The sequence below is a fragment of the Melanotaenia boesemani genome, chromosome 2 (genome assembly GCF_017639745.1).
Source record: "Melanotaenia boesemani isolate fMelBoe1 chromosome 2, fMelBoe1.pri, whole genome shotgun sequence".
In the NCBI taxonomy this organism is placed as follows: domain Eukaryota; kingdom Metazoa; phylum Chordata; class Actinopteri; order Atheriniformes; family Melanotaeniidae; genus Melanotaenia; species Melanotaenia boesemani.
In genome coordinates, this window is record NC_055683.1 from 17,174,235 (window position 1) to 17,197,502 (window position 23,268).

A 23,268-nucleotide genomic window follows, 5' to 3' on the forward strand; every position below is an offset into this window, starting at 1 on the left:
CATGTGGCTCAACCAGTTCAGCAAAACATCGGCTTTCAAACAATTATTGCTAATGTTTTTATTGAGATAAAAATTGAATCTTTTCTTCTCTAGATAATTTAAAATCATACTGATGGTAATTTATTGAGCTATTGGTTTAAATACTTCCCATTTAAATCCCTGCTAATTTACAAACCCTTGAACGCACATGAATTCACAAACACCCTGTCAGACCCCCTGAAAGAAAGGGGATGCCAGAAAAGTAAAAACCGTATGTACTGACATATTTGACTGACCCAAGACTACAATTCATTGATGAACATTAACAATTTTTGTGAAAAATCAGCTCCCTTCTCATTTATAATCCATCAATCATTTAATCATTTATCTCTTCAACATGTAGTGGGAAAAGATCATTTCTCAGAGGGGAAGTAAAAGTCTTACAACAAACAATTACTCTTTCTAACATACCTTGAAGTAACCACCATGCAGCCACTTCAATTACTTCACCGCTCCTCTTACATCTCATGCAACGAGTTGATGTGTACAATAAAAACATGAACAGACAGACTCCTCTTTGATGCCAGCAGGTACAGCTTCAGTGCCTCCAGCATGTGCCTGCTGAACACACTTACATAATACCTGCAATACACAAGTATGCATATATCTTTACAGGTATTACAAATTTAATAAATAATCAACAAAAAAAAAATAATCACGCATTAAGCTTTACAGAGCAGCCTGCAGGACTTGTTTGGTTTGTTCTTTTTGAGAAGCTTAACAAGAAATTCTTAAGATACATAAACTATACCAATGGGGGGAAAAAATTTTTACTTGCATAAAATTCTAAACCATGAAAGGAAAAATTATAAATACATCACATCTGTGCCAGTTCATCACACTTAATGCTACACACTGTAACTTTAAGAGTTAAAAACTCTGTTTCTAACTCGTTCTGGCCCATTTTAACACATTGGTATTTAGAGCTGCAACTAATGACTATTCTGATGGACGATTAGTCACCGACTATTAAAACGACTAGTCGACCAATCAGATTATGTATTTCATAATTATCAAATGGATCTTATTTCAATTTCAGCTTTTAAATCCTGCATGATGTACTTCCGTGGTACACAAGGTCCGCTTTACAAATCTCACATGTATTTAATTTATTTTGCAGCCCTACTGACATTCATTATACACATTCCTGAAGCCGTCATTGGGCTGCGGCCTCCCCAGACTGAGAAGCCACGCGTCACTACTTTTATTTCCAGCCTGGAGCATCATATTTAGCCTGTATTTGGCTTCACAGCACCACATCACATCCTAACATGCATTGAAAATCCTGATAATCGTTTAATAATTGAACTAAAGCACCCTTAATCGTAACCTAATCAAAAAGTGGTAAAGGTGATTTAAAAAAAAAAAACTTTATTCTTGTAAAATCAACAACTGCTGGTTCAGATGTAGTTTTAACTGTTATTTCAGTCTCTACCCCTGATTTACTTCTAACAACTAAAAGAAATAGATTAAGAGTCTTTATAAAGTTTCATGATGCAATAAAACACAGCATATGCAAGCAGCAACAGGAGCCCAGTAGTTACAGTTATATTTTAAATTTTCTTATTTATGTCTGCCATATAAACTGTCTTGGGCTGCCAACACAGGTTTGCTTTTTAGTTGTACACAAAATGACTTGAATTCATAGAAAACTTCAGTGCAATAAACACTGATAAACAGGTAAGGACCACATAAAATTGGTGTATTTTGTAAAAATCTGACATATATACTCTGGGACCTTTTTGTTTAGTGCACCGTGTGTTAATATAAGAATTTTACAACTAATTCCAAAATAGATTGGAAGCCAGTGTAAAGAAAATTAAATAGGATTGATGTGAGCTCAGCAGCTAGAGCGTGTTAATAATCTGGCTGCAGCATAGCTTGGAGGTGTAAAAGAGATTATTTGTCCTAGCCTGTAAAAACGGCATTACATTAATATAAATGTGATGACACAAATCCATAAACAATTTTTTCCCAGTTCAGCTGAGGAGGACATATGTCGCAGTTAAAAACTGTATCAAACAGGAACAAAACAGAGATTTTACATACAAATTGAAGCCCAGAGAAGAATACAATATTACACCAAGATTTTAAAGACCAAACTCAGTAGCTGGACAAAAAGAAGCAACAGCCTGAATGACTTCAGGATATAGTTCAAGAAGAGATCCTGGTCTCAGTCTTCTTTGTGTTTGAAACAAGGTAAGTGCTGGAAAGCCAAACACTAATCTGGGTTTAACTGTGGACTAGGGTGGACAGGCTGGTGCAGCTTAAAAACACATACGGCTGAATGTCGTCAGCATAGAAATGATGAAAAACAATCACTAAAAGATTTAATGATGTCAGCTAAAGGGAGTAAGAAAGAAAATAATAATGGACCCCAAACTGAACCTTGTGGATCCCTGCAGGATAGAAGGCTATGTTAGAGTTGAACTAGTTTGTCATATCTTGTATTTTTTTAATATATTTATATCTTCATTTTTAATGTATATATGTGTGCCAGTTATATTTTAAATTTTCTTATTTATGTCTGCTAAGCCGCGACTCCTTAAAATTTCGTCATGCTTGCATAATGACAATAACGATCTTGAATAACAGAGAAAGTCCTGTTAGATAATTAATATTATTAGTGCATCGATCCACTTTTGTTTTTATGTATTGTAAGTTATATAAGCTAAGGATTGTTATTATTTGTATTATTGTTATTATTTTTTCATAATAATATGTAATGTATGCTATTGCTTGGCATTTTTATGTCATTGGAGTATGGAGGAGTGGGATTAGATACGGTTTTGATTCTTTCCACTCCTTTTGAACAAGGATATTTTATTTTTATAAAGCCAGACTGAAGAGAGTCAGATATCTTCAATTTGCATAGTAAAGATCTAACTTTATACAACTTTTTTTTTATAATAATTTGCTAACAAATGGTAATATTGAAATGGGAGGATATTTATCAGTAGAGTTGACATCAAGATAAGCTGCCTCTGAATGTTTAAAATAGGCTGGAAAACAACCCTGCCTCAGTGAAAGATAGTGACAGTGCTGTGCTGGTTGGAGTGTTCAAATAGCTGTTGTGAGTCCGGTTAGAACTCCAAAGAATGTGTCTGCTATACTTAAGCAGGGTTTATTAAGCCAACTCATCTTTACAGTTTGTCCCTTATGCACACTGGAGGTCATTGGTTGTGGTTCTAAAACAGAAATAACATAATATCAGCACCTACCAACATACATACAACACTTACTTGACTTCACGCACAAACACCCAAGTGGGGTTACAAAGAAATTGCAAACTATGAATTAAACTGTCACACTAAACTTTGAACTGCAAGAAATTCCTTTTGTTATCCCCTCTTTCTCCCCTCTGGCCTGACAAGCTGCTTATGGGTAGTCTAGGCTCTGCCCCTTAAAGGGCCAGAATGTCAGTCCTTTAAATGCAAAAGGCAAAGACAAAGGCAAATTTATTTGTATAGTACATTTCATGTACATGACAGCAAGGTGCAGACAAGTGCATTAAAAAAAATAATAAATAAAGATTAAATGAAATGCAATTAAAGGAATAAAAGCAGAATGAATATGCTAAAATAAAATAGATAAAATGCAAGAAATAAAGTTAAAGACAATATTAAAACATGATTCCAGCTTAAAAGAACCAGATGTAGATTTTGACTTCTAAAATAAAAACTATTGAAATGCAGCAGAAAACAGGTGGGTCTTTAACCTTGATTTAAATAAACTGAGTGTTTCAGCTGATCTGAAGCTTTCTGGGAGTTTGTTCCAGACATGTGGAGCATAGAAGCTGAATGCAGCTTCTCCATGTCTGGTTCTGATTCTGGGAACTGATAAGAAACTGGACCCGACCTGAGGGTTCTGGCAGGTTCATACTGGGTCAAGAGGTCACTGATGTATTTTGATCCTAAACCATTCAGAGCTTTATAGACCAGCAGCAGAACTTTAAAATCTATTCTCTGACGAACAGACAGCCAGTGTAAAGACCTCAGAGCTGGACTGATGTGGTCCACTTTCTTAGTCTTAGTGAGGACTCGAGCAGCAGAGTTCTGAATAAGCTGCAGGTGTCTAATTGATTTTTAGGTAGAACCTGTAAAAATACTGTTACGATAATCAAGCCAACTAAAGATAAAAGCATGGACTAGTTTTTCCAGGTCCTGCTGAGACATCAGATCTTTAACCCTTGATATATTCTTAAGGTGATAGGAGGCTGATTTTGTAATTCCCTTGTGTTTTTCAAAGTTAAGGTCTGAGTCCATCAGTACACCCAGATTTCTGGCCTGGTTGGTGGTTTTTATGCAGCCTTTTCTACACTCAGCGTGCTGTTAATAAAAAACAATGAAAAAAGGAAGAAAATTACTGAAGACACAGAGGACCATCTACATAAAGGAAGGAAATAATAGAAATTTTAGATCTAATTTCCTTTGACAATAAAGCTGGGTACTACAAACAATGCAGCATAAATAAATAGATTTGCTGCTTATTTCATGAATCTCCATTAGACCAGGTTTTTTAAAACTCTTGTTTTAGCTTCTTAGCTGTTTTCTGTTGAGCACTTTTGTTCAATAAGGTGCTTTAAAAACAAAGCTGGCTTGACAAATTGTTCAATTGACTTAAATTAATAAAGTCTTTAATGCTTTAATGAATTTGAAAACAACTACATCATCATATTTTTTTATTATTATCATTATTTACATATTCATTATAATCCTTTTACCAGACTACTAAAAGAAATCAACAGCCATTTAACAAATGCAGATCAGAGGTTCTGTTTTCTAAAGAAAAGCACAGACAAGTTAGCAAGTACAGAATGTAATCAAATATAGTTTAACGTGACTTGTGCAGGATAATCAGCTCCGAACTTTCGGAGTTAAGCTAAAGGCGAACCACTCTTTTTTTTTCCGAGGAAGAATTGTATGGTCCTCAGACTGGGGAGCGAGATGAAACGATAACAGGGATGACCTTACGGCCTATAACAGTCCTTATTACTAACAGTGCTCTATCTGTAATTTCTTGACTGAAAGCCACATTAACTTTAAACATCACATAATGAGGTATTAACTAGAAGTTTAATTTTTTTCAAAGTGCGAAGTCCACACTACTGCATTTCCTTGTAGTGAGGAAAATAATGTGTCAGTTAAGTTAAAAAAAAAAAAAAAACAAAAAAAAAAACTAGCAATACTTTTCTCACCAGTTTGCTTCTGTTGCCGGTACGTGTGTGTGCACCAGACGTCTGAGGAAGAGGTGGGGAAAGCAGCATCTGAGGTATCTCTGCCATTATGGAGGTGGTAAAGTGACAGAATGAATTAATTAAATATATCATTAAATAAGTACCTAAATATGTTATTAAATAATTAAAATGATAACTAAATGCATTCATGTTTTATTAAATGTATCATTAATTAATTAAAATACAAATAAACATATTTAAAAACATATAGTTTATGGTCCTGTGTTGCAGAGCATCATGAATTTATTTTACCTGTCAATCTATAGATTGTTACTTGATAAAATGTTTTCTGTATGTTGTGCAATGAGCAGTATGTATCTAAGTGTGTGTGTATAAATATATAGCTTACAGGTAGTACAGAATTATTACAGTACAGAATGCAAGTATGACGGCTACGTCCCACAATACACCACATGGGATGACATGCTTTCCCAAGTTCTCTTAATTGTTTGATCAACACCATCTTGTCCTTTTTGTCTTTTGTTGACAGGAGTGAAATTAATGTTCATGCAAAGAAAATGTTTTTCTGAAGTGGTTTAAACAATAAGGGACTAAAGATGGAAATTAGCTTTGCTAAAGTCATTCATAATTACATTATAAATGTATATTAATATGCAAAAAAAAAAATCTATAGAAACAATCCTTGTTCCCTTCAGTGACTTAGAAACATGGGATTCATATGCTTTGATTTCTGCAACGATGTTCCAATGTTTACAATCAAAAACTGACATGTAGGAAAACACACTTGTAAATGTTTAAAGTTGGCAAGGTGATGGAGAAACTGGTTGAACTGACTGAAGCTGTGGAGAACAGACTGGCTGCAGGAGCAGTTACATCAGCAACTCCGAAACCACAGACTCTGCAGCAGATTCCTACAACCCATCTGTAAGTTATTCACTAAGCCTTTATTGCTGTTTTCATAGATTTGAGTAAAACACATCTAACATGCATCTTCATACACTGTTACTGCTGTTACAACCTGGGATCCACCACCACAACCACCACCTGGAGGCTTTGAACATTCAGAACCACTGTGATAAATATCCACACATTGTCCCTATTTTAGGAAAAAATGCTAAGGCTGTATGTTAAACTTTGTGGAGCCACTGCCTTAGTCAAAACATGTCTGCAAACACAGGCACAAACAAAAAACAGCTGTACAAGCCGCTGTAATGAGGTGTTTCAAAAGTTTGTCAAAATATTTTTCTCACATGATCTAAATTTTATCTGTTTGTGATATTGGCTGTTTTAGCGTGAAGTAAAAAGGATCCACAGGAGTCTGGAGGACGGGCACAAATACAGAGGAAATGAGAGGTAAGACATCTAATACCATTTAGTAGTCTGTAAGTTGATTACAAGATATGTATTTTCTATGCAGCATCACCTTGAGTGGTTACGTATTCATCAGATCATAGACTAATGCTGCTTTAGTCCATCTTAAATTGACTCAGTTAAAAAAAAATAATGGCACTTTGATTTTACATAGTCACTAACAAATTTTCAGAGTAGATTTAGTATTTGTCATGTTTCATGTTGCTTTGTTGTGTTTTCTGTGATGTAATCTGCAGATTCACGTCTGAGCACAACTCCAGTGTCACAAATTCAATGTTGTGGACAATTGCAGATGAAAAGAAATGTGACACCTTTTTGATCAGAAGTAAGTTATGACTCTAAAACTTGTTTAAGGTTACTTCTAAAAATAATGCTTATCTCTCCAAAGAAAGACAATTTGTTGAAAAGATCTTTGACATATTAATGTGTCACTTTTTGTGTTTGTAGGAGCAACAGATACTTTGAGAACATCAGGAGGGAATCTAAGTTATCAGAAGACAAAGTGGAAGAGGATCAGAGGGCCAAAGCTCTCAACAACCGAAGACATAGAGTGAGTTGAATCACTTATAGATTTGTTTATTTTTAAGATCCTTTAGAATGCATCAGATTTCTGATTTGCTTTTGTATCACATTACATTACAGTTTTATCTCTGGATACAACAGCTGAAATGTGTTGTATGAACTGTGCATAAAGATGAACTCTCTGGCAGTGCAGAGGCAGTAAAAATGTTTTATTATGTTCATTTTTTAATGTATACATTTAAAGTGTTCTCATTGACCTATAAATGTCATTCTCCATTGAGAGTAATATCTAATGTTTTCTGTTAAAGCTTTTCAATTCACGCCGATCTGCTTAAAGCTCATCTTAACCAATGAGGAGTACAGATACCTGCAACGGGTGCCTGCATGCATGATTAGCGACGAGGAGACGGACACTGAAGACAAAGACGTGTGGAAAGCATATCCACCTGAATGGAGGGCAACAAGACTCACGGACATGTTAGAAAGGTGTCAGCACCACCTCGTTGACCTACAAAAGATGTCCTCCAGGATGGTGCACCGGAGAGTGCCCAGTGGTGTATATAGCCAGAGGCAGCCGCTGAGAGGAATCAGATCCATTTATTTGAAATAAAACTGTGTGCTTTAATTAAGAAAAAAGAAAAACATTGGTCTGTTTTTCATGTCTGACATGTTTTCATTCAGCTATGCAGTTATGTAGATGCACCTGATTTATTAGACTGCTTCATTCTGTTCTGTTCCCACTGTTCAGTTAATAATGCTGATATTCTTTATACAGTTTAATCTGACAATGTCATTTTATAAATGCTTACTGAAATAGTAATGTGTAATTTGGTCAAATGATTTGTACAACATGATGATGGTACACAAACCAAGATTGTCTTGTGGATACCTCGCGGGTGAAAATCTGGGTTTTTGGATCTTTAGTGGTCCGGATCCGGAGGGATCTAAAAATAGGATCCGTGAGGGATGCGGTGGGGATTTCCGCGTATCTTGTCCGTATTTGCGACAGTTACGGACAGATAGCGGTATCGGATCACTCCGTATCTTGGTACTTTTCGTCCAGTGCTAGCCCATCAAACTCAGTGGGCGGGGCTAATGCTAGTCCAGTATGAACCATTGCTTTGGTCCCTAACTGAGGCTGGAGAGAGATAATGGATGACATGAACTTTTCAGGGAGAAACTCAGAAGTGCAGCATTTAAGAAATGGAAAGCAGCTACGGAGAGATTTTTATTATAGAGCTTGTTGTTCTGTTAGTATAGAGTGACCCCTCATCATGTTTTCTTTGCCAGCAGTTATTTTTAAGAGGCCTTGAGCATATTTCTCTAGACTTTCTGAGGGCTTTTCTTTGACCTCTGGCTTTAATTATACTATATGGTAAACACCAGGAGCATGTGTGTTCACATGCACACACATACACAGTTTAACATTGGCAGGGACGTTAAATTGGCCCACAGAGCAGCTGGACGACAAGCGCTCTATTGCACTAATGGCAGATGATTATTAGACCAGAAACCTTTGGTCTACACCATGCAATCTACTTTTACAAGCAGAAATGTTCTTAACCACACAGTACAAGAAATATTGATCAACCTAATGAAACTTTAAAGGAAAAATGTGAACATTAACAGAATTATAAAGTGATCAACCATTGTTACACACAATCATCATCATCCTTAGAGCTCTAATCATTTTGATTAAGAAAATCTTTTGTGATCACTTACAACTGCACAGAATTTAATTTAGAGGAAATGTTCAATATTTTCATTTAATTTTATTTTAATTGCAGCCCATGTTGAAATTATGATGGTCTTTCTTTTGCAGGTCAAACAAAAACCTGATTTTACTCTGTACAATATTATATGGAAGTCAGACAAACACTTCGTGGTATTATAACTGATTAGATTTTAGTCATTTCGATCAAGTCACATCAGGTAGGACTGAGGCTCACCTTCCTCTTCACCTTCCTCATTTTCTTCGCTATCTGAACTATCTGCAGCTTTGATTCTGTTTTTTAAAAGCAGCTGTGCATGATGAAAGTTCACAAATCACCTGATATGCGCGAATCTCACGATCTAGACTCAGTGTCACTAATGGATTCCCACACACAAAAAAATGTTGGGTTATTTTTTTAACCCAACAGCTGGGTTGAGACTGTTAGGTAGTTTAATTGGGTTGTTTTCATTAAGTTGGGTAATCTAAGAACCCAACTTGCCGGGTTATTGTTGTTGGTAGTTGAGTTATTAGCTGTTGGGTTGAATTTCCCATTATACTGTGTTGGGTCATTTGGGACTACCCAACATGTTGGGTCGATGTTCGCGCATGCGCGACAAACAGTACCGTTACCCCACCGGTTGCAGCCGTTTGGCCAGAGTCCTGGGTGAAGGGAAGGAGAAGCCCGAGAATATCTTACCGGAGCGACACTACTTTACACAGCGAGGTTTGTTACATTTTCACTATTGTTTCATGTATATTAATCATATGTATAAAGTTTATTTTAGTAACCGTGTATATTTGTAATATGAACGTCTGTAGCAGTGATTGTTAGCTCTCTGTCATTTGTAGTTAGCGATGGCTTGTGAGAAACGTTTTTTAACGGTTAGCACGCGCCGCATTAGCCAGCTTGAGTTTGCCAGAGATGTAACTTCAGTGGAAGGGGTTTCATCAAAGTTTGTGAAGGAATGGGTTGAAAGAGCTTGAGTTGTTTGTTGCTTTGTCCCTGTAGAGATATTTACCTACTTTCATTTCTCATCATAGGTCGGAATCAACATGGTTGAATACTTGGACCAGGCAAAAACATCAAGATCCTGCCCCTATGTCCTCCTGCTGGACAGCGGGACGCAGTATTCCCAAGCGTTCTCTGTTATCTCGGGGAGGACAAAACACCCCTTTTTTTCTGGAGATATTGTGTTTAGATAGTATAGTTTTTTTGTTCTGAAAAGATTAAGTACCTGTTCCCCTGTTTTTAGATAGAAATTACTTAGTGTTATGATAAGATATATGTGTATTACAATTTAAGATATTTATAAGAAAATATCCAATGTTTTAAAATATTTAATGTTAATAAGTTTGTGGTATTTATTGTGTTAAGTATTCACTGTTCTCTATTTTAATAGAAAATTTTGTTGCTTAAAATATTTTGTGGACTCTAAAGTTTAATAAAAAAAAAATTGAATTTTTTGTGTCAATATATTTAATCAATATATAATGACCATAATATTTAATTATATTGATTAGAAATTGGCAACCCAAATGATTGGGTAGAAAGAACCCAGCAGTAAAGTCAAATTGACCCTATGGTTGGGTTATTAGAACAACCCAACTGTTGGTTTAGGGAAACCAACCCAACTTGTTGGGTCAAAATAACCCAGCATGTGTTCTGTCCAATATTTAACCAGTGTTGGGTTAAAAAATAACCCATTTTGGGTTGTTTTTAACCCAACATTTTTTAGTGTGCATTTATGTTTGCGGTGGCTTTAATAAATTACTGCACGTTTCTAGTTTTTCTCTCAACATAGAACCAAATGTGAAGTGGCTCGAGAGGGTTAACAACTTCAACTTCAACATATTTAACAAACACATTTAATAACTTCAACATATTCGATGCAAACCTCCAGCAGACGAGTGACTGGTGAAAGGAGAGACCAAAGAAGGAGGGAATTGCGCAATAAGGCGCAACATTCTCCAGTCTATACGTCTTAGTTCAGCAGCAGTTTGTCAGATCTGCGTGAGGGCCAGCTCCACAGACACAGCAGGCACACGCTTTCACACCACACATACCCATTCAGCGGCGCGCGCACTGAATCCATTCCTTTTTTCTTCTTCTTCTTAAAAAAATATATACCATATATTCCGCACTATTTCCTGCAGTTTTGCAGACCACGCGGTTCCATTGTGAACAAGTCCAACAGAAACATTAAAGAAGAGGTTGTTGCTGCTTACCCTGCTGTCCGTACGACTGCCACTAAATGATTGCATCAACTTTCACTTCCACCTTTTCTCGTTCCTCCCTCCCTTGCGCGCGACATGAGATCATTGCGGAATTTCCAGAAGAAAGTGGGGAAAAAATGATCGCATCTGATGGGAAGTTTTGGGCTCTAAGGAGAGGGGAGAGCCCAGCTTTAATGTTCTGAAAGAAAATGATCTCATTATACATTTTATTATATGTTTTTGCTCACTGGAAAGCAGCAACTGGCTGAATTCCGACTATATGTGCAGCTGCTTGTATTTATTTGTTTGTTTGTTTTCCCGAGACAGTTGAGCCCAGTCCAGGTTAAAAAAAAAATAAATAAAACAAATAATAAATAAAAAATTGCCTAATTACATGCACTCCAAAAGTCTTATAATTACCTGATTTCTAGAGATATCAGAATTATAATGGATGGACAGAATAATCTTGCGTGCAAAATATAAATGTACAGAACAAATAATTACCAGGACATTTTTCTGTAAACTGTTTGGACCAGATCAGTAGCCAGCTGTTTTCTGTTACTGTCGCCTTTCAGAATGATCAGGTTTAGTCCTTACAGTAAATTATATGTAGCAGTTGATCTCTAGAAGGCTGAAGCAGTCGGAAGGGATTCACGGAGCTGGGACTGAATGATGGCAGGTGCGACTGAAGGGTGCGACTACTTAAACCCAGCGGGCAAGCTCTACTATGAGCATTGATTCCCTGGCCCGCTGGTGAGATGGACTTTTTGTTGTGTGTTTATTGTACTGTTTTATGATTTTTAATTGTGGGTCTGCCATAAGCTGTGACAACAAGCTTAATGTTTTATGCGTTTTGTTTTTAGGGACAGCACTGGCTGCTGTTTGTTTTAGTTGATTTTACATGGTTTGGTTTATCCTTCTTATTTAATTTCAGCATAATTCTTATAAGTGGTTTTAGCTTTTTAACACTCTGTCTCATTCTGTCTTCTAGTGCTGCGGCTAGAGAGTCCTTCTCTCACTCATGTAGTCTGGGACTGGGTGTTCACTTAGTTCATTTGATATGTGGTGCAAATAATTGTCTAAACTTACATTTTTGTGGTGGTGAAGATATGTGTAAAGATTCTTCTACAGCAGCTTCTAGAAATTTCTGCAGGACTTCCTCAGTGAATCTGGACAGATGTAGATTTTCCCGTTACTGCAGACAGCAAGCAAAGCATGGAGCTGCAGCAGGGAGACTAAAACTTGATGTGACATATGTCACCATCCAGCTGTGATCATTACCACTGAAATATGAGGCTGCTCTACAGTTCTAGACTTTTACAGCATCTACAGAAACTCTGATTTATTCCAACTTAGTTCGCCTCTAGCTGGTATCTAATATTTTATCTAATGTTAGATTAGATAAAATATACACATACTTCTACACAGGAATCTCTTCTCTTTCCCAAGATATTGGAGGGTGCATCTCAAGTAGCAGTTATATGTCAACAACTCTGCCAAGAGGCTTCTGAAAGTTTAGAAAAGAGTAGAAAAGAGGTTCCAGTGTGGAGGAATGTGCTGTAGTACTACTTCTCCTCACAGCCACATAAAAGATCTTCAAGGTTTAATGTACACTTTAGGCGCCAGAATTGTTAAAGTTTTTAAGGCATTAAATTGTCTGGGTGGCTGGGGGTCCTGCACTGCAGCCCTGTGGCTGTGGTTGCAACACATTCTCAATCCCAATGTGTCAACAGTCTGAGGAATGGTCAGGGTCAACAGTGCTTGATGTCATTGTATCCGACAGTATTTCTTTATGAAATACAATAAATTATAACACAGTTACAGAAAATAGTGCATGTAGGAGTAGCAGACATTTGTTGAAGTGAAGCAAATGGTTATTTAAGTGTTTTTTTTTTTTTTTTTTTTGAGAACAACTGGACTGGAAAGAGCGCATACACGGTGCAGATGCTCTGACTGGAAGCATTGTGACGGTGCCCCTGCAGCTGTCCCAAACTACTGTGAAGATAAGTTGTGTGAGTATACGTCTGCTACATGTTTTTTTAATGTGAGAAATTACTTGTATGGTTTAAATGTTAGGGTGAAGATTAAATCCCCACCAGTTATTCACTATTTGTTGGCACAAATGAAAAAGAGAGTCTTGAGTTTAACCTTGCTGGCTGGATAGCACCTTTAGCACAAGCTAACACAATACAACATGAGCTGTTCTAGGTGTTGACATTTTACTTATCATTGTGGATCACTATTAAAGTTAACTGTTTGTCGGGGTTTACTCTGTGTTTTGCCAGAAAGATGAAACCCGCTGAATTAAAACAAAATACTCCCTACTTCCGGTCTTTTTCAAAATAAGTATAAAAAGTATGTTTCAGAGTACAACTTCTAAAACACTGTCCCTGTTTTGCACATAGAAAAATGTGAACATTTATTAATTTTTTTAATTAAACTTAAGTAGTTATGAGACCTGAATTCATAATTTCTCTATTTAAACCTTAAATATAAACATACTGTTTCTATGGATGAATGGCAAATAGAATAAGTAATTTATTTTATTGTTTTCTCTTAACAGAGGTTTCTGATCTGCCATAAACTTTTGTTTTGTTGGGATTTCCACCAAAACCAGCAACACAAAGGCACTTTTAATGAATGAAATGAAATGAAAAATACTTTATTAATCCCAAAGGGAAATTCAATAAAGAGCCAATTTAAGAGCCACTATGTCTTGTTACCACGTCTTTGCTGTGAGTTACCTGTCAGTCTGTTTCTTATTTGTGTGTGTGATTGCCTCTATTTGTCTTATGGCAAATAAGACAAATAATTAAATAATTGCTTTTTATCTCTGTTGTTTAATCATGAATTTATGTAGATACTCACAAATACAAACAAACAGAAATGAAAATGTTCCAAATAACAGGGTACACGCTAGTGATGGTAAGTTCGACTCTTTTCACTAACCCAGGTCTTTTACTCTCGAACAGTAAAGTGAACGAATCTTGAACGAATCATGTCGTTCATTTTTACAGCAGGTGGCGTTGTAAAAAAGTCCGCGATTCTCAAGCAGTAAATACTGAAGGCAACAAAACTACTGGTAATGCCACAAGCAATTCAAACCATGTGAAAACGTAGGGAAGCAAATACACACCACAATAAAGTGATTTGTGTCCTACATCCTCCCTGCCATTGTTAAACAGCGCAACAGTGACTCGGTAGCTATCACGTGACAAATGAACAAGAGACCGAGCCGAGAGCGAATGTACTGCTCTCCAAACAGCCTGAATGATGAACAAGAACGAGAACGAAAATGAGACCGTGCAGCCCGAGCTGTCTGTAACAAATGAACGATAGGATGAACGAGAACGACAAAGACCAGTTCAGAGTCAGATTGAGCTGCCTGTCACGTGACAGCTGATAGAGGACAAGTGACTGGAAAACTCATTTTGACAATTAGTGAGACAATTAAAACACAAAGTAACAATTAATTATTATTATTATTATTATTATTTTAAGGCAGAGTGTAAGACAATCAATATGTTGATATAATTTTCATATTTATTTATAAACACACTTTAAAGTATATATACAACACTATACACATCTAAGGGACATAAATAAAGTTAAATAATAATAAAGTTAAATAAAACCAAACTAACAACAACAATATTGCACAATGAAAAGTAACAAGTATATTAAGGGCCTGTTCTAAGGCAAGTTGGCATTCAGAAACACAAGCTCGTGGACCTTGGAGGGGCTGAGTCTGTTCCGTCTGTCTGTGATGATCTGTCCGGGCTTTGAAAAAATTCTTTCAGAGGGCACTGATGTGGCTACAATGCACAGTCGTGTCTTCATCACCTCACACAGAGTTATAAATACAGGTGAGCACATCCTCCACCATGCCAGAGGATCTGATGTACGGGGTAGGAGTGGCTCTGCCAGGTAGGCCCGCATCTCCATCATTGCAGCAGTGGAGGTGCTTGATGTAGCAGAAGCAGATGAAGTGGACGCTCTGGTGTTTGCTACCCTCTCATCAAAGTCTTCCCAAACATGGCCCCTGCACTGGCAGCCGCAGCAGGATCTTGACCCTCCTCCTCCTCTCTGTGACTGGGGTGACAGTGTGCTGCAGCAGCTGTGATCCTCTTAACAGCATCATCTGCTGCCTTGTTGTTCACAAAGGCTTGCTTTTTGAACCTTGGATCCAAACATGTAGCATCAGCAAGCTTTTCAATTTGCTCCACCTTGCCGAACCTCTTCTGCATCTCAGCCATCAGGCTGTCCACCAGTCTTTGAACAGGTTGGTGGGTCGACGGGTTTCTTTGATGTCGGGTAACAATCCTCTGAAGACCCCTTGCCATCAGGATCACTTTGGAGGCAGTCACGAACCAACAGATAGAGTTAAATTATTCTAATGTTCTCAAAAGCAGTTATAACAGTGTACTATTACAAGTAAATGTCATGCTTCTTTGTTAACAGTAAGGATACATTTAAAAACCCATCACTCAATAGATTTTTTGTTTAAAATATTAAGTTTGTGCTTATTATGTGCATGTACATTTAGAGCAAAGTTAGAAGTTAGGAGTCTAATTCATTTTATGCATACACTGATTTGTCTAATAAAAGTGATTCTAATTTAAAATAAACATTATTAACACTTTAATCACATACCTCTCAGCACTCACTTCAACGGTGACCTCCTCAAAAGGTTTGATAATGTCCACTGTTTCTTGGACAATTCCCCATTCGTCCGTGGACAGTGAAGACCGGATCCTTAATTTCAGTTAACCTTTTCAACATATAGTACGTTGAATTCCACCTTGTAGCCACATCCTGCTTCAAACGCAGTTGCTCCTGGCCCATCTGTTGCTGTACAGCCTTCAGCTTATCTGAAGCAACTGTGCTTCTGTGGAAGTATTCCACTACAGCTTTTATTTTTTGGACTGTGCCATGAACCTCCCTAAGCCCAGCTCTAACAATGAGATTTAAAACATGAGCAAAGCAAGGTATGTGGTCCCAGTGCAGGTGGTCTTTCAGGGCTGCCACAATCCCGACTTGGGATCTCACTAGGCCAAAACACACACAAATGATTAGTAGCCTATTATTAATTATTTATTTCTGATCTGCGGTTTCATTGAAGCGCTCAGCCGCAAGCTCTCATTCACGCTTTGATGAACAAGAACAAACAAGAACACACGTGATGAGTGAGACATAGCCTACCTATATTAAAATTGTAGGCTACTGTGCAGGATGCGGCTTAGTTGCAACGTAACTTGGGGCTATAGATATTCATTAAAAAGTTGGGCCCTGGCACTTGCAAGGTTCTACTTTACTTTCAAGCGGACTTAAGCCCTTTCCACTTACCCAGACAGGGTTTTCAGACTTTGTCCTTACCCATATTAGGACAGTATCTCCTTTTTTTGTTCACTCAAATGCACTGTCAGCGTCTGTGGAAAATACCACAAGCATAATCCCAAACACTAAACCTAAAACCTAACCTATAACCCACAAACAGGCCTTCCTTCAAGCCTTTTGCTATACCCTAGGCTGTCAACAGTTTTATAATCTCAGAAGATGACTGCTTTTGATTACTGTTTGCAGGGGAAAAAACAACAAATGAACAAAAAGCTTTATTTTCAATACTAGGCTTTCAAAGCACTCTCTGAAAGTAGACTTGGCTGACTTGTGCCCATGAAATGAAAAAAAATCTAAACTTTGTCAAAGAGCCGAACCAAATATGTTGTTGGAAAGGTCTCGGCCTGGAGAGTAACATATGTCACTATGAAGACTCTACATGGCCCCTGCTTTGAAACACTAACCTTTGAACCTTTACCTTGGTGCATGTTTCAATGATCATAATTCAGCAACAAAAGGGATTACAGACATAAGACCAACTGTTACAGAACGCTCTAGACCTCAGCTATCATGTAAATGCAGTGAACGGTAAGGGGCGCTTTCAAATACTGGCAAAATAAATTTTCACCAGTATAATAATTCAATATTTAAATTCTAATTACAGAAATGTGTTTATCAACCCCTTAAACCCCCCTGTGCACTCTAAATACGGTACTTACAACTTCCAATTTAATGAAAAACACTATATACATAAAAAACTACAAATCCCTAGAGCCCCGCCATGCAGTTTGATTCAAATCAGCAGCACTTGTATTTTTTTCTGATTTGCAAACTAAAGTTGCAAAAATAATAGTCTTTAAACTGCATCTGTATGATATATGTAAAGACAAAAGTAAAGATATTGTTTTATTTAGAATATTTTAGCTGTTGACTATTTTTGCGTATTCTCTAAAAGGAGTTTGGGGTTGTTGTTCTCCGGGTTCCAGAAAAACTAATTTTCACAATCAAAAGATAAACAATTAAAACTGATGCCCTTAAAATGTACCTATCGTATTGTTGAGTTATCAGTAACACCTTGGTTTTTGTGTTCATGTTAAAGGTATAAAAAAAAACAAAAAAAGAAAAAAAGACAGGTGAGTAATTTCTGTGTGGGATTATTAAAAATTGCTTTGTTCACTTTGCAATCAAAGATACTTTGACTATTATGCATTTAACTAATTACATTATTAATACGTGTGAAGGATGTGAGTAGGCCTACTCCAACATGTCACAGAATCTGATGGGTAACCAAATACAGCGTAACACCTGTGGTCACCTATTTGCTGTCCCTCTTGGTAAGTAGAAAGGTAGATAATTAGATATCATGTAACCTGCAGAGAGAAAAATGCTAAATCTTTACCCCAAACCGATCGACTCAGGCCAAGAAGTTATTGACACCTTCAGAAGTTCAATGTAGTAAGTTTGTAGGACTGTAAACGTTATCAAAATAAAAGTTAGCCATCTGCTAATAGCTAGATGGGAAATTAGCATCAGCCAAATAATAGTAAAATATAAATGTGGCTGGTTGATTTTAGACTAAAAAAATGCTGTACCACCGAGTGGCTGTTGAATTTGAGCATTTTAATTATGTTAAAATGAATTAATTGGAACTGGCTACCACTGAATATCAAAGTTTTGTTCTTTTCATATTCAACTTTTTTGTCACATAATCATACAGGTACAATCAGGTAAATGTATGATTTCCAGTTGTGATGTATTTCTAGTTACCTGTGTTACATCATCTCCCAGCAACCTGTAGCTACATAGCCACTTACTGATGTAACTATTCTGAGGAAGAGAATACTGGAGTGTAACATATCTGGTGTCTGATTCTGACTAGTTTGTTTTCTCTCCATAGGTCCTTTTAACATCCACTGTTTCATCCACTTTCCTAAAGTTTAAACCAAAGGCCCTTTTAAGAGCCACATCTTGTTATCCTGTCCGTTCATTCTGCCCGTATTGCCGTGAGAAAGAATGCTCTTATTGCATATTTGGCATTAACAGAAAGTTCATATTTTAACATCTTGTATATCATAGACTAGGCACAACATGATCTGGCCTTCATTGTCTCCTGTCACTGATCTTTTATCTTACTTTGTCAAATATTTGTAAGAATGATGTCACTGAAAGAATGAGAAACAGCAAAATAAAAAAAATATATATATAAATTATCGATAATGCAGCAGGGTGAACTAATAGTCTACTCCTGCACTCTATGAAAGCATTTGATCTAGTGCTATGCAAATAAACTTTTCTTGTCTTTCATGATTCTAGGTTGCCAAAAATGTAGTAGGCAGAAAGTCTTCATGTTTGACTGCATAACTGGGAGAAGGATAAAACAGAAAGAAGGATGAAATGTTCAGGATTTATCAACAAAATGGTAAAAAATCAGTAGGATGAATTTAAAGCTGTGAAGCTGCTTCCTTCTAAACACAGAAGGAACAATATGTGATGAATATCAGCATCAGGTGAACAGACAGAAAGCAGGATTAAAATCTCACAGTTTCTAGATGGTGAGGAGAGAGAAATATTCACAATATGCACAATAACTTCCATCCATGCACCTTCAGTGTTTCATTATCCAGATTTATGGCCTATGAATTCTCGAACTTTGCTTTCTTAGCTTGACTGTTTAGCTTCACCTCTGCACCTGCAGCCTCCGCTACCGGGAGTTAAGGGATTAACATCTCATTTCCAGGTGTAACGTCAGGTCTGTAAATGTATCTATAAACGTGTGTGGTATCCACAGAAAGTCCAGAATCTCAGCTAACAGCTCAGTAAAACCAGTTCTACAACCACCAAACATGTTGGCATTAAGACAACAAATCATTAAAAGACCAGGTACAGAAAGTCCTAAAAATATGTAAACACACACATTATGGCTCGCCATGTCCACCCGACGGCATGAACACGGACACCTGAACGACATGTATTTGGATTTAATTGTCATGTAAAAGAAGGTCCATTTATATAAGATTTTTTTTCTTTCTCATGCTTTTCATTCTTGTTTTTGGATTATCGATTATCTTTTCTTGTTGGATTGTATCAAAGATGAATTTAAAAAACTAAACAGTCATATAATAAGAGAAACGTTCAGCAACACAGATCACATTTTTAAGAACACATTATGTTGTTTTAGTTATTGTGATATTTAGTGGACACACACATAACTTGCAAATATGTCCAGAGATAAATCGTCACAGAAACTGATTCTATTTATGATCTTTTAGTACTTCTGTAAAATTAACTGTTTAATAATTAAACATGAAATGATATTAACTAAATACAAAGGCTAGTTCTTGGATGGGCGGGCCTTGCCCACTCAGGCCACTCTCTCCATCTGAATTCTTCTTATGATAACGTTGTGACACAATTCAATACATCTGAATTCAATCCCAGACATTACAGTTAAAGGTTCTTCATTGGCAAACCATGCAACTCATTTTCACATCAAGTGACTCTGGATCAGATCCAACTAGCCTGGGAGGAAATGTTTTCTCACCAGTGTCTCTGAATTCTGTCAAATGGAGTGATGCTGTCTTTGATATGTTCTTCCAAAAAAACAAAACATATTAATAGACAATGCCATCTTTCTTAGGGAACTGATTTTCTGTCTCTTTTAGTCCTTCTCCCTTTTTGTCTGTTGCAGGAAAAAACGCTGCAGAGCTTCTCTTCATGTCCACATCCCCAAATGCTGCCAGTTCATAGCAAACCCAGGAGCTTAACGCCTTCTCCCCATGCACCCGTGGGCCCTTTTAAAGTACTCCAGTTACCTCACACAGTTCAAATACATTCATGTTTGGTTAAATGGTGAATTCCTTAGGAGTGAATATGTGCATGAGAGTCATTTGGGTTGGCCTTGTGATGACCTGGCGACCTTGCCATGGGTGAACCTTGCATCTCACCTGATGGCAACTGGAATTGGCTCCAGCGTCACTCCGATGATTAAATTGGATTTTGTGGGGGGTAAAAATTGCTGGGTGGAGTAGTAAATCTCTGGTGCATGGCTCCATTTGAGTCGAGGTTTGCCATTGTCCCATTCATATTTAAGCTTGTAGTTTCAGAAATCTGCATAAAGAGAGAAGAGAGGGAGGAAGGTCAGTGTCTTTCTACAAGAAGGAATTTCCATCAGCTTGCAGCTCTATGCCTGTGTGCACAAACAGTATCATGCTGCATTTGGTTTCGGTCAGTTCTTCATTAAAATGGTCCATTTACTTTTAATTTGGTTTTTCCTTCTAAATTAAAAAAAGAAAAAACTGAAAAAAACACTTTTTCTTATTTTTGTTTCCTAGACAACTTGAATCTACTTTTAAATCCAGTTAAAACTTTAGATAAATTTGTACCATTTACTGGTATTGCATTATATTATACTGTATAATCTTTCATTTCAATCTATCACACGCCCACAAGCGTGGAGGAACGTAAGCAACATCAGTGATAAAGTGAGCCACGAATCTTCTTGTCTCCATGGCTACTGATGCTAAACTCATTGCACAAATTTGCAAATGAATACAAGCTTGTCTACTTAGTCTTACTGCAATTAAAATAAAAATTCAGCTTGTCTCAATAAGCCCAAAGGCTGAATTTAAATGAAAACTTATAAGTATTCAGATCTGAAAGAGAAAGGTTGTATATTTGCAGGCCAAGTTGGCCAACTATAAGCTATCAATCCTACTGATCATTTTCTATTGATGCAATCGGAAACAGAAACAGAAACACTCTGTATACACTATTCTGTATTTATCATGATTATCAAATGAGTGTAACAGTTTTGGCCGTGTAGTAAAGAGTGTACACAGATCAGAGATGATTTCTGGGCCTTTCATGGAAGGAAATACTTCTTCAAATTAAAGCGATAAGAATCAATTTCTCTATTTTTGTTTTGAGCAAAAATCGGAAAACTAATGTATTATCTAATTATTCTTTTTGGTTAGGAAACATTAATAGGAAAAACAAGTTATATTTCTGTTTGTTTCTTTTTGTTTGTTTTCCTTTTTTTTTCTTACACAGTCCATAAACTTCAACTCAGGATAATTAATAGTTAGCTTCATAGCATAACTACCTAACTTAATTTTGTCCAAATTGTGATATCTGCCTAATTTTGCTCTTCTAATACTGCTGAGTCACTGTGCATCATTGCCCATAAAACCTTAAAATATGACTCAGGCAATTATGCCATTAGGCTAACGTTATGCTTTCTTTCTTATGTAAATAAGTACATCTATTTCAAACATTGTGACTTTTACGTTAGCACAGTTGTTAGCTAATACATCCACCAGTGGGCAGTGCAGAGTTTAGAGTTTACCTCCAAGTTCCAACATCAGTTTCAAGCAACAACAAACATGGCGACAGTGAGGAGATCACAATAATGTTCATTCTCAGAAAGAGATATAAAAAAGAAGGAGAGCAGTACACGGATTTGGTTTAGGAAGCCGTTCAATACAATTATCTTCTTCTTCTTTGCTCTTTCTGCTGGTCTGACATGAGCTATAGTGTGCGACAGTGCCCCATGTGGTTAGTGGTGGTACACACACTTTCTGCTTCATGCCTTCTTCTTGAGTTAATTATTTCAAACATCTCAGTTTAAAAGACTGAATGGGAAGTAAGAGCTGGCCTTTTTATGATGAGGATGATGAGGAAATCACAGGAAGTGTGCCAACAGTGCATGTTTACATCAGCTGAAAGAACCTATTTCAAAGTGCTTAAAATTGTTTGAGCTCTTTCTTGAAAGGCATCTTCAAGGGGAGTCTGTAGACGGTAGAGCTGCAACGTGCAGACATACCGTCAGATTATCTGTCATTTCATGTATGCCATTCTGTGTGCTCTGCAGACTACAGCCCCGTATCTTCTGGTGGTAGAGATACATGCTGATTAGCAGGATGATGTTGAGGATCATGGACACGATCAGAAAAATTATGAAGGCCAAATTTTCTGTTACTGGAAAAATAAGTTTAAAAAAAACTTCCATTAAATGTTACTGATACCAGAACTTGAGTTGGAACATTAATAGAGCCTGAAGCAGGAACAGATTATTTCAAAGCTTGTTGACTTAAGATCTGGAACAAAAGCATGTTTTTGTTTTAAACCTCTGAGGCATGAAGTATTAATATTCTACAAACATGTACAGTGTTTAACAGCCAACTATGCAGGTCATCTAAAGGCTATCCCAGGAATAGGAAGGCAAGAGGCGGGTTACACCCTGGAAGGGTCACCAGTCCATCTAAAGGCCGACTTTAGTGTTATATTACTATAAACACTGAGAATACTAATGTGTACAAAATTGCTCCTAAGTCCAACAGAAACAGGCCAGTGTACAACAATTCTAAAAAAAAAAAGTTGGATTGCTGTTTAAAATGTAAATAAAAACACAATGGATTATTTTACAAATCTCATCAACTGATGTTTTATCCCAACAGATCTAATTAGATGATGATGTCATTCAGCTACTTGTAGGACAGCCAATAGCTACTTCTCTTATTGAGGTGTTGGAAACAGTGCTTCTGTGTTAAAGTAAATTCACCTGGAACACAGTAGAAAATGTAAGTTTTCCTCTGGCTAAAGTAAAACCACATTACTGTCAGAGAAAACCAGAGCATGGCAGCTTCATCTAGGCAGATGTTGATAATCTGCATCTCTTAATTGTCAGAGTCTGGAGAATTGATGGATAGTCCCCAAACACACATTAGAAATGCCATGAGGATCCAGAAAGAAGTGAACCAGCCACGCAATTAACTATTTAGGTTAACTGACAACAGTTCAGTAACATGGCTGGGTAATAAAAGGAGCATTTCAGGTGGGCAGAGGTTCGCCAATATACAAAAATAATTTAAAGAAT

General features: G+C 36.9%; 1 protein-coding gene and 1 long non-coding RNA gene across 4 annotated transcripts in view; one reads left to right on the forward strand and one right to left on the reverse strand.

The window, feature by feature from the left end:
• Positions 1-11,055, reverse strand: part of LOC121649322 — a 32,468-nt gene extending 21,413 nt beyond the window's left edge. For 2 of the 3 annotated variants that reach the window (XM_042000088.1, XM_042000080.1), the window contains exons 1-2: positions 10,908-11,055; positions 5,237-5,316 (exon numbers count right to left, since the gene is read on the reverse strand). In XM_042000088.1, the coding sequence (XP_041856022.1) occupies positions 5,237-5,316; positions 10,908-10,936 (109 nt within the window). In that variant the 5' untranslated portion in view covers positions 10,937-11,055. The remainder of the gene's footprint in view (positions 1-5,236; positions 5,317-10,907) is intronic. The other variant, XM_042000073.1, reaches the window with a different exon arrangement.
• Positions 11,056-14,392: 3,337 nt separating this feature from the next.
• Positions 14,393-16,077, forward strand: LOC121649344. The gene is made up of 3 exons (XR_006012099.1): positions 14,393-14,449; positions 15,317-15,319; positions 15,935-16,077. It is a non-coding gene; the product is annotated as an uncharacterized LOC121649344 (long non-coding RNA).
• The last annotated feature ends 7,191 nt before the right edge of the window (positions 16,078-23,268 follow it).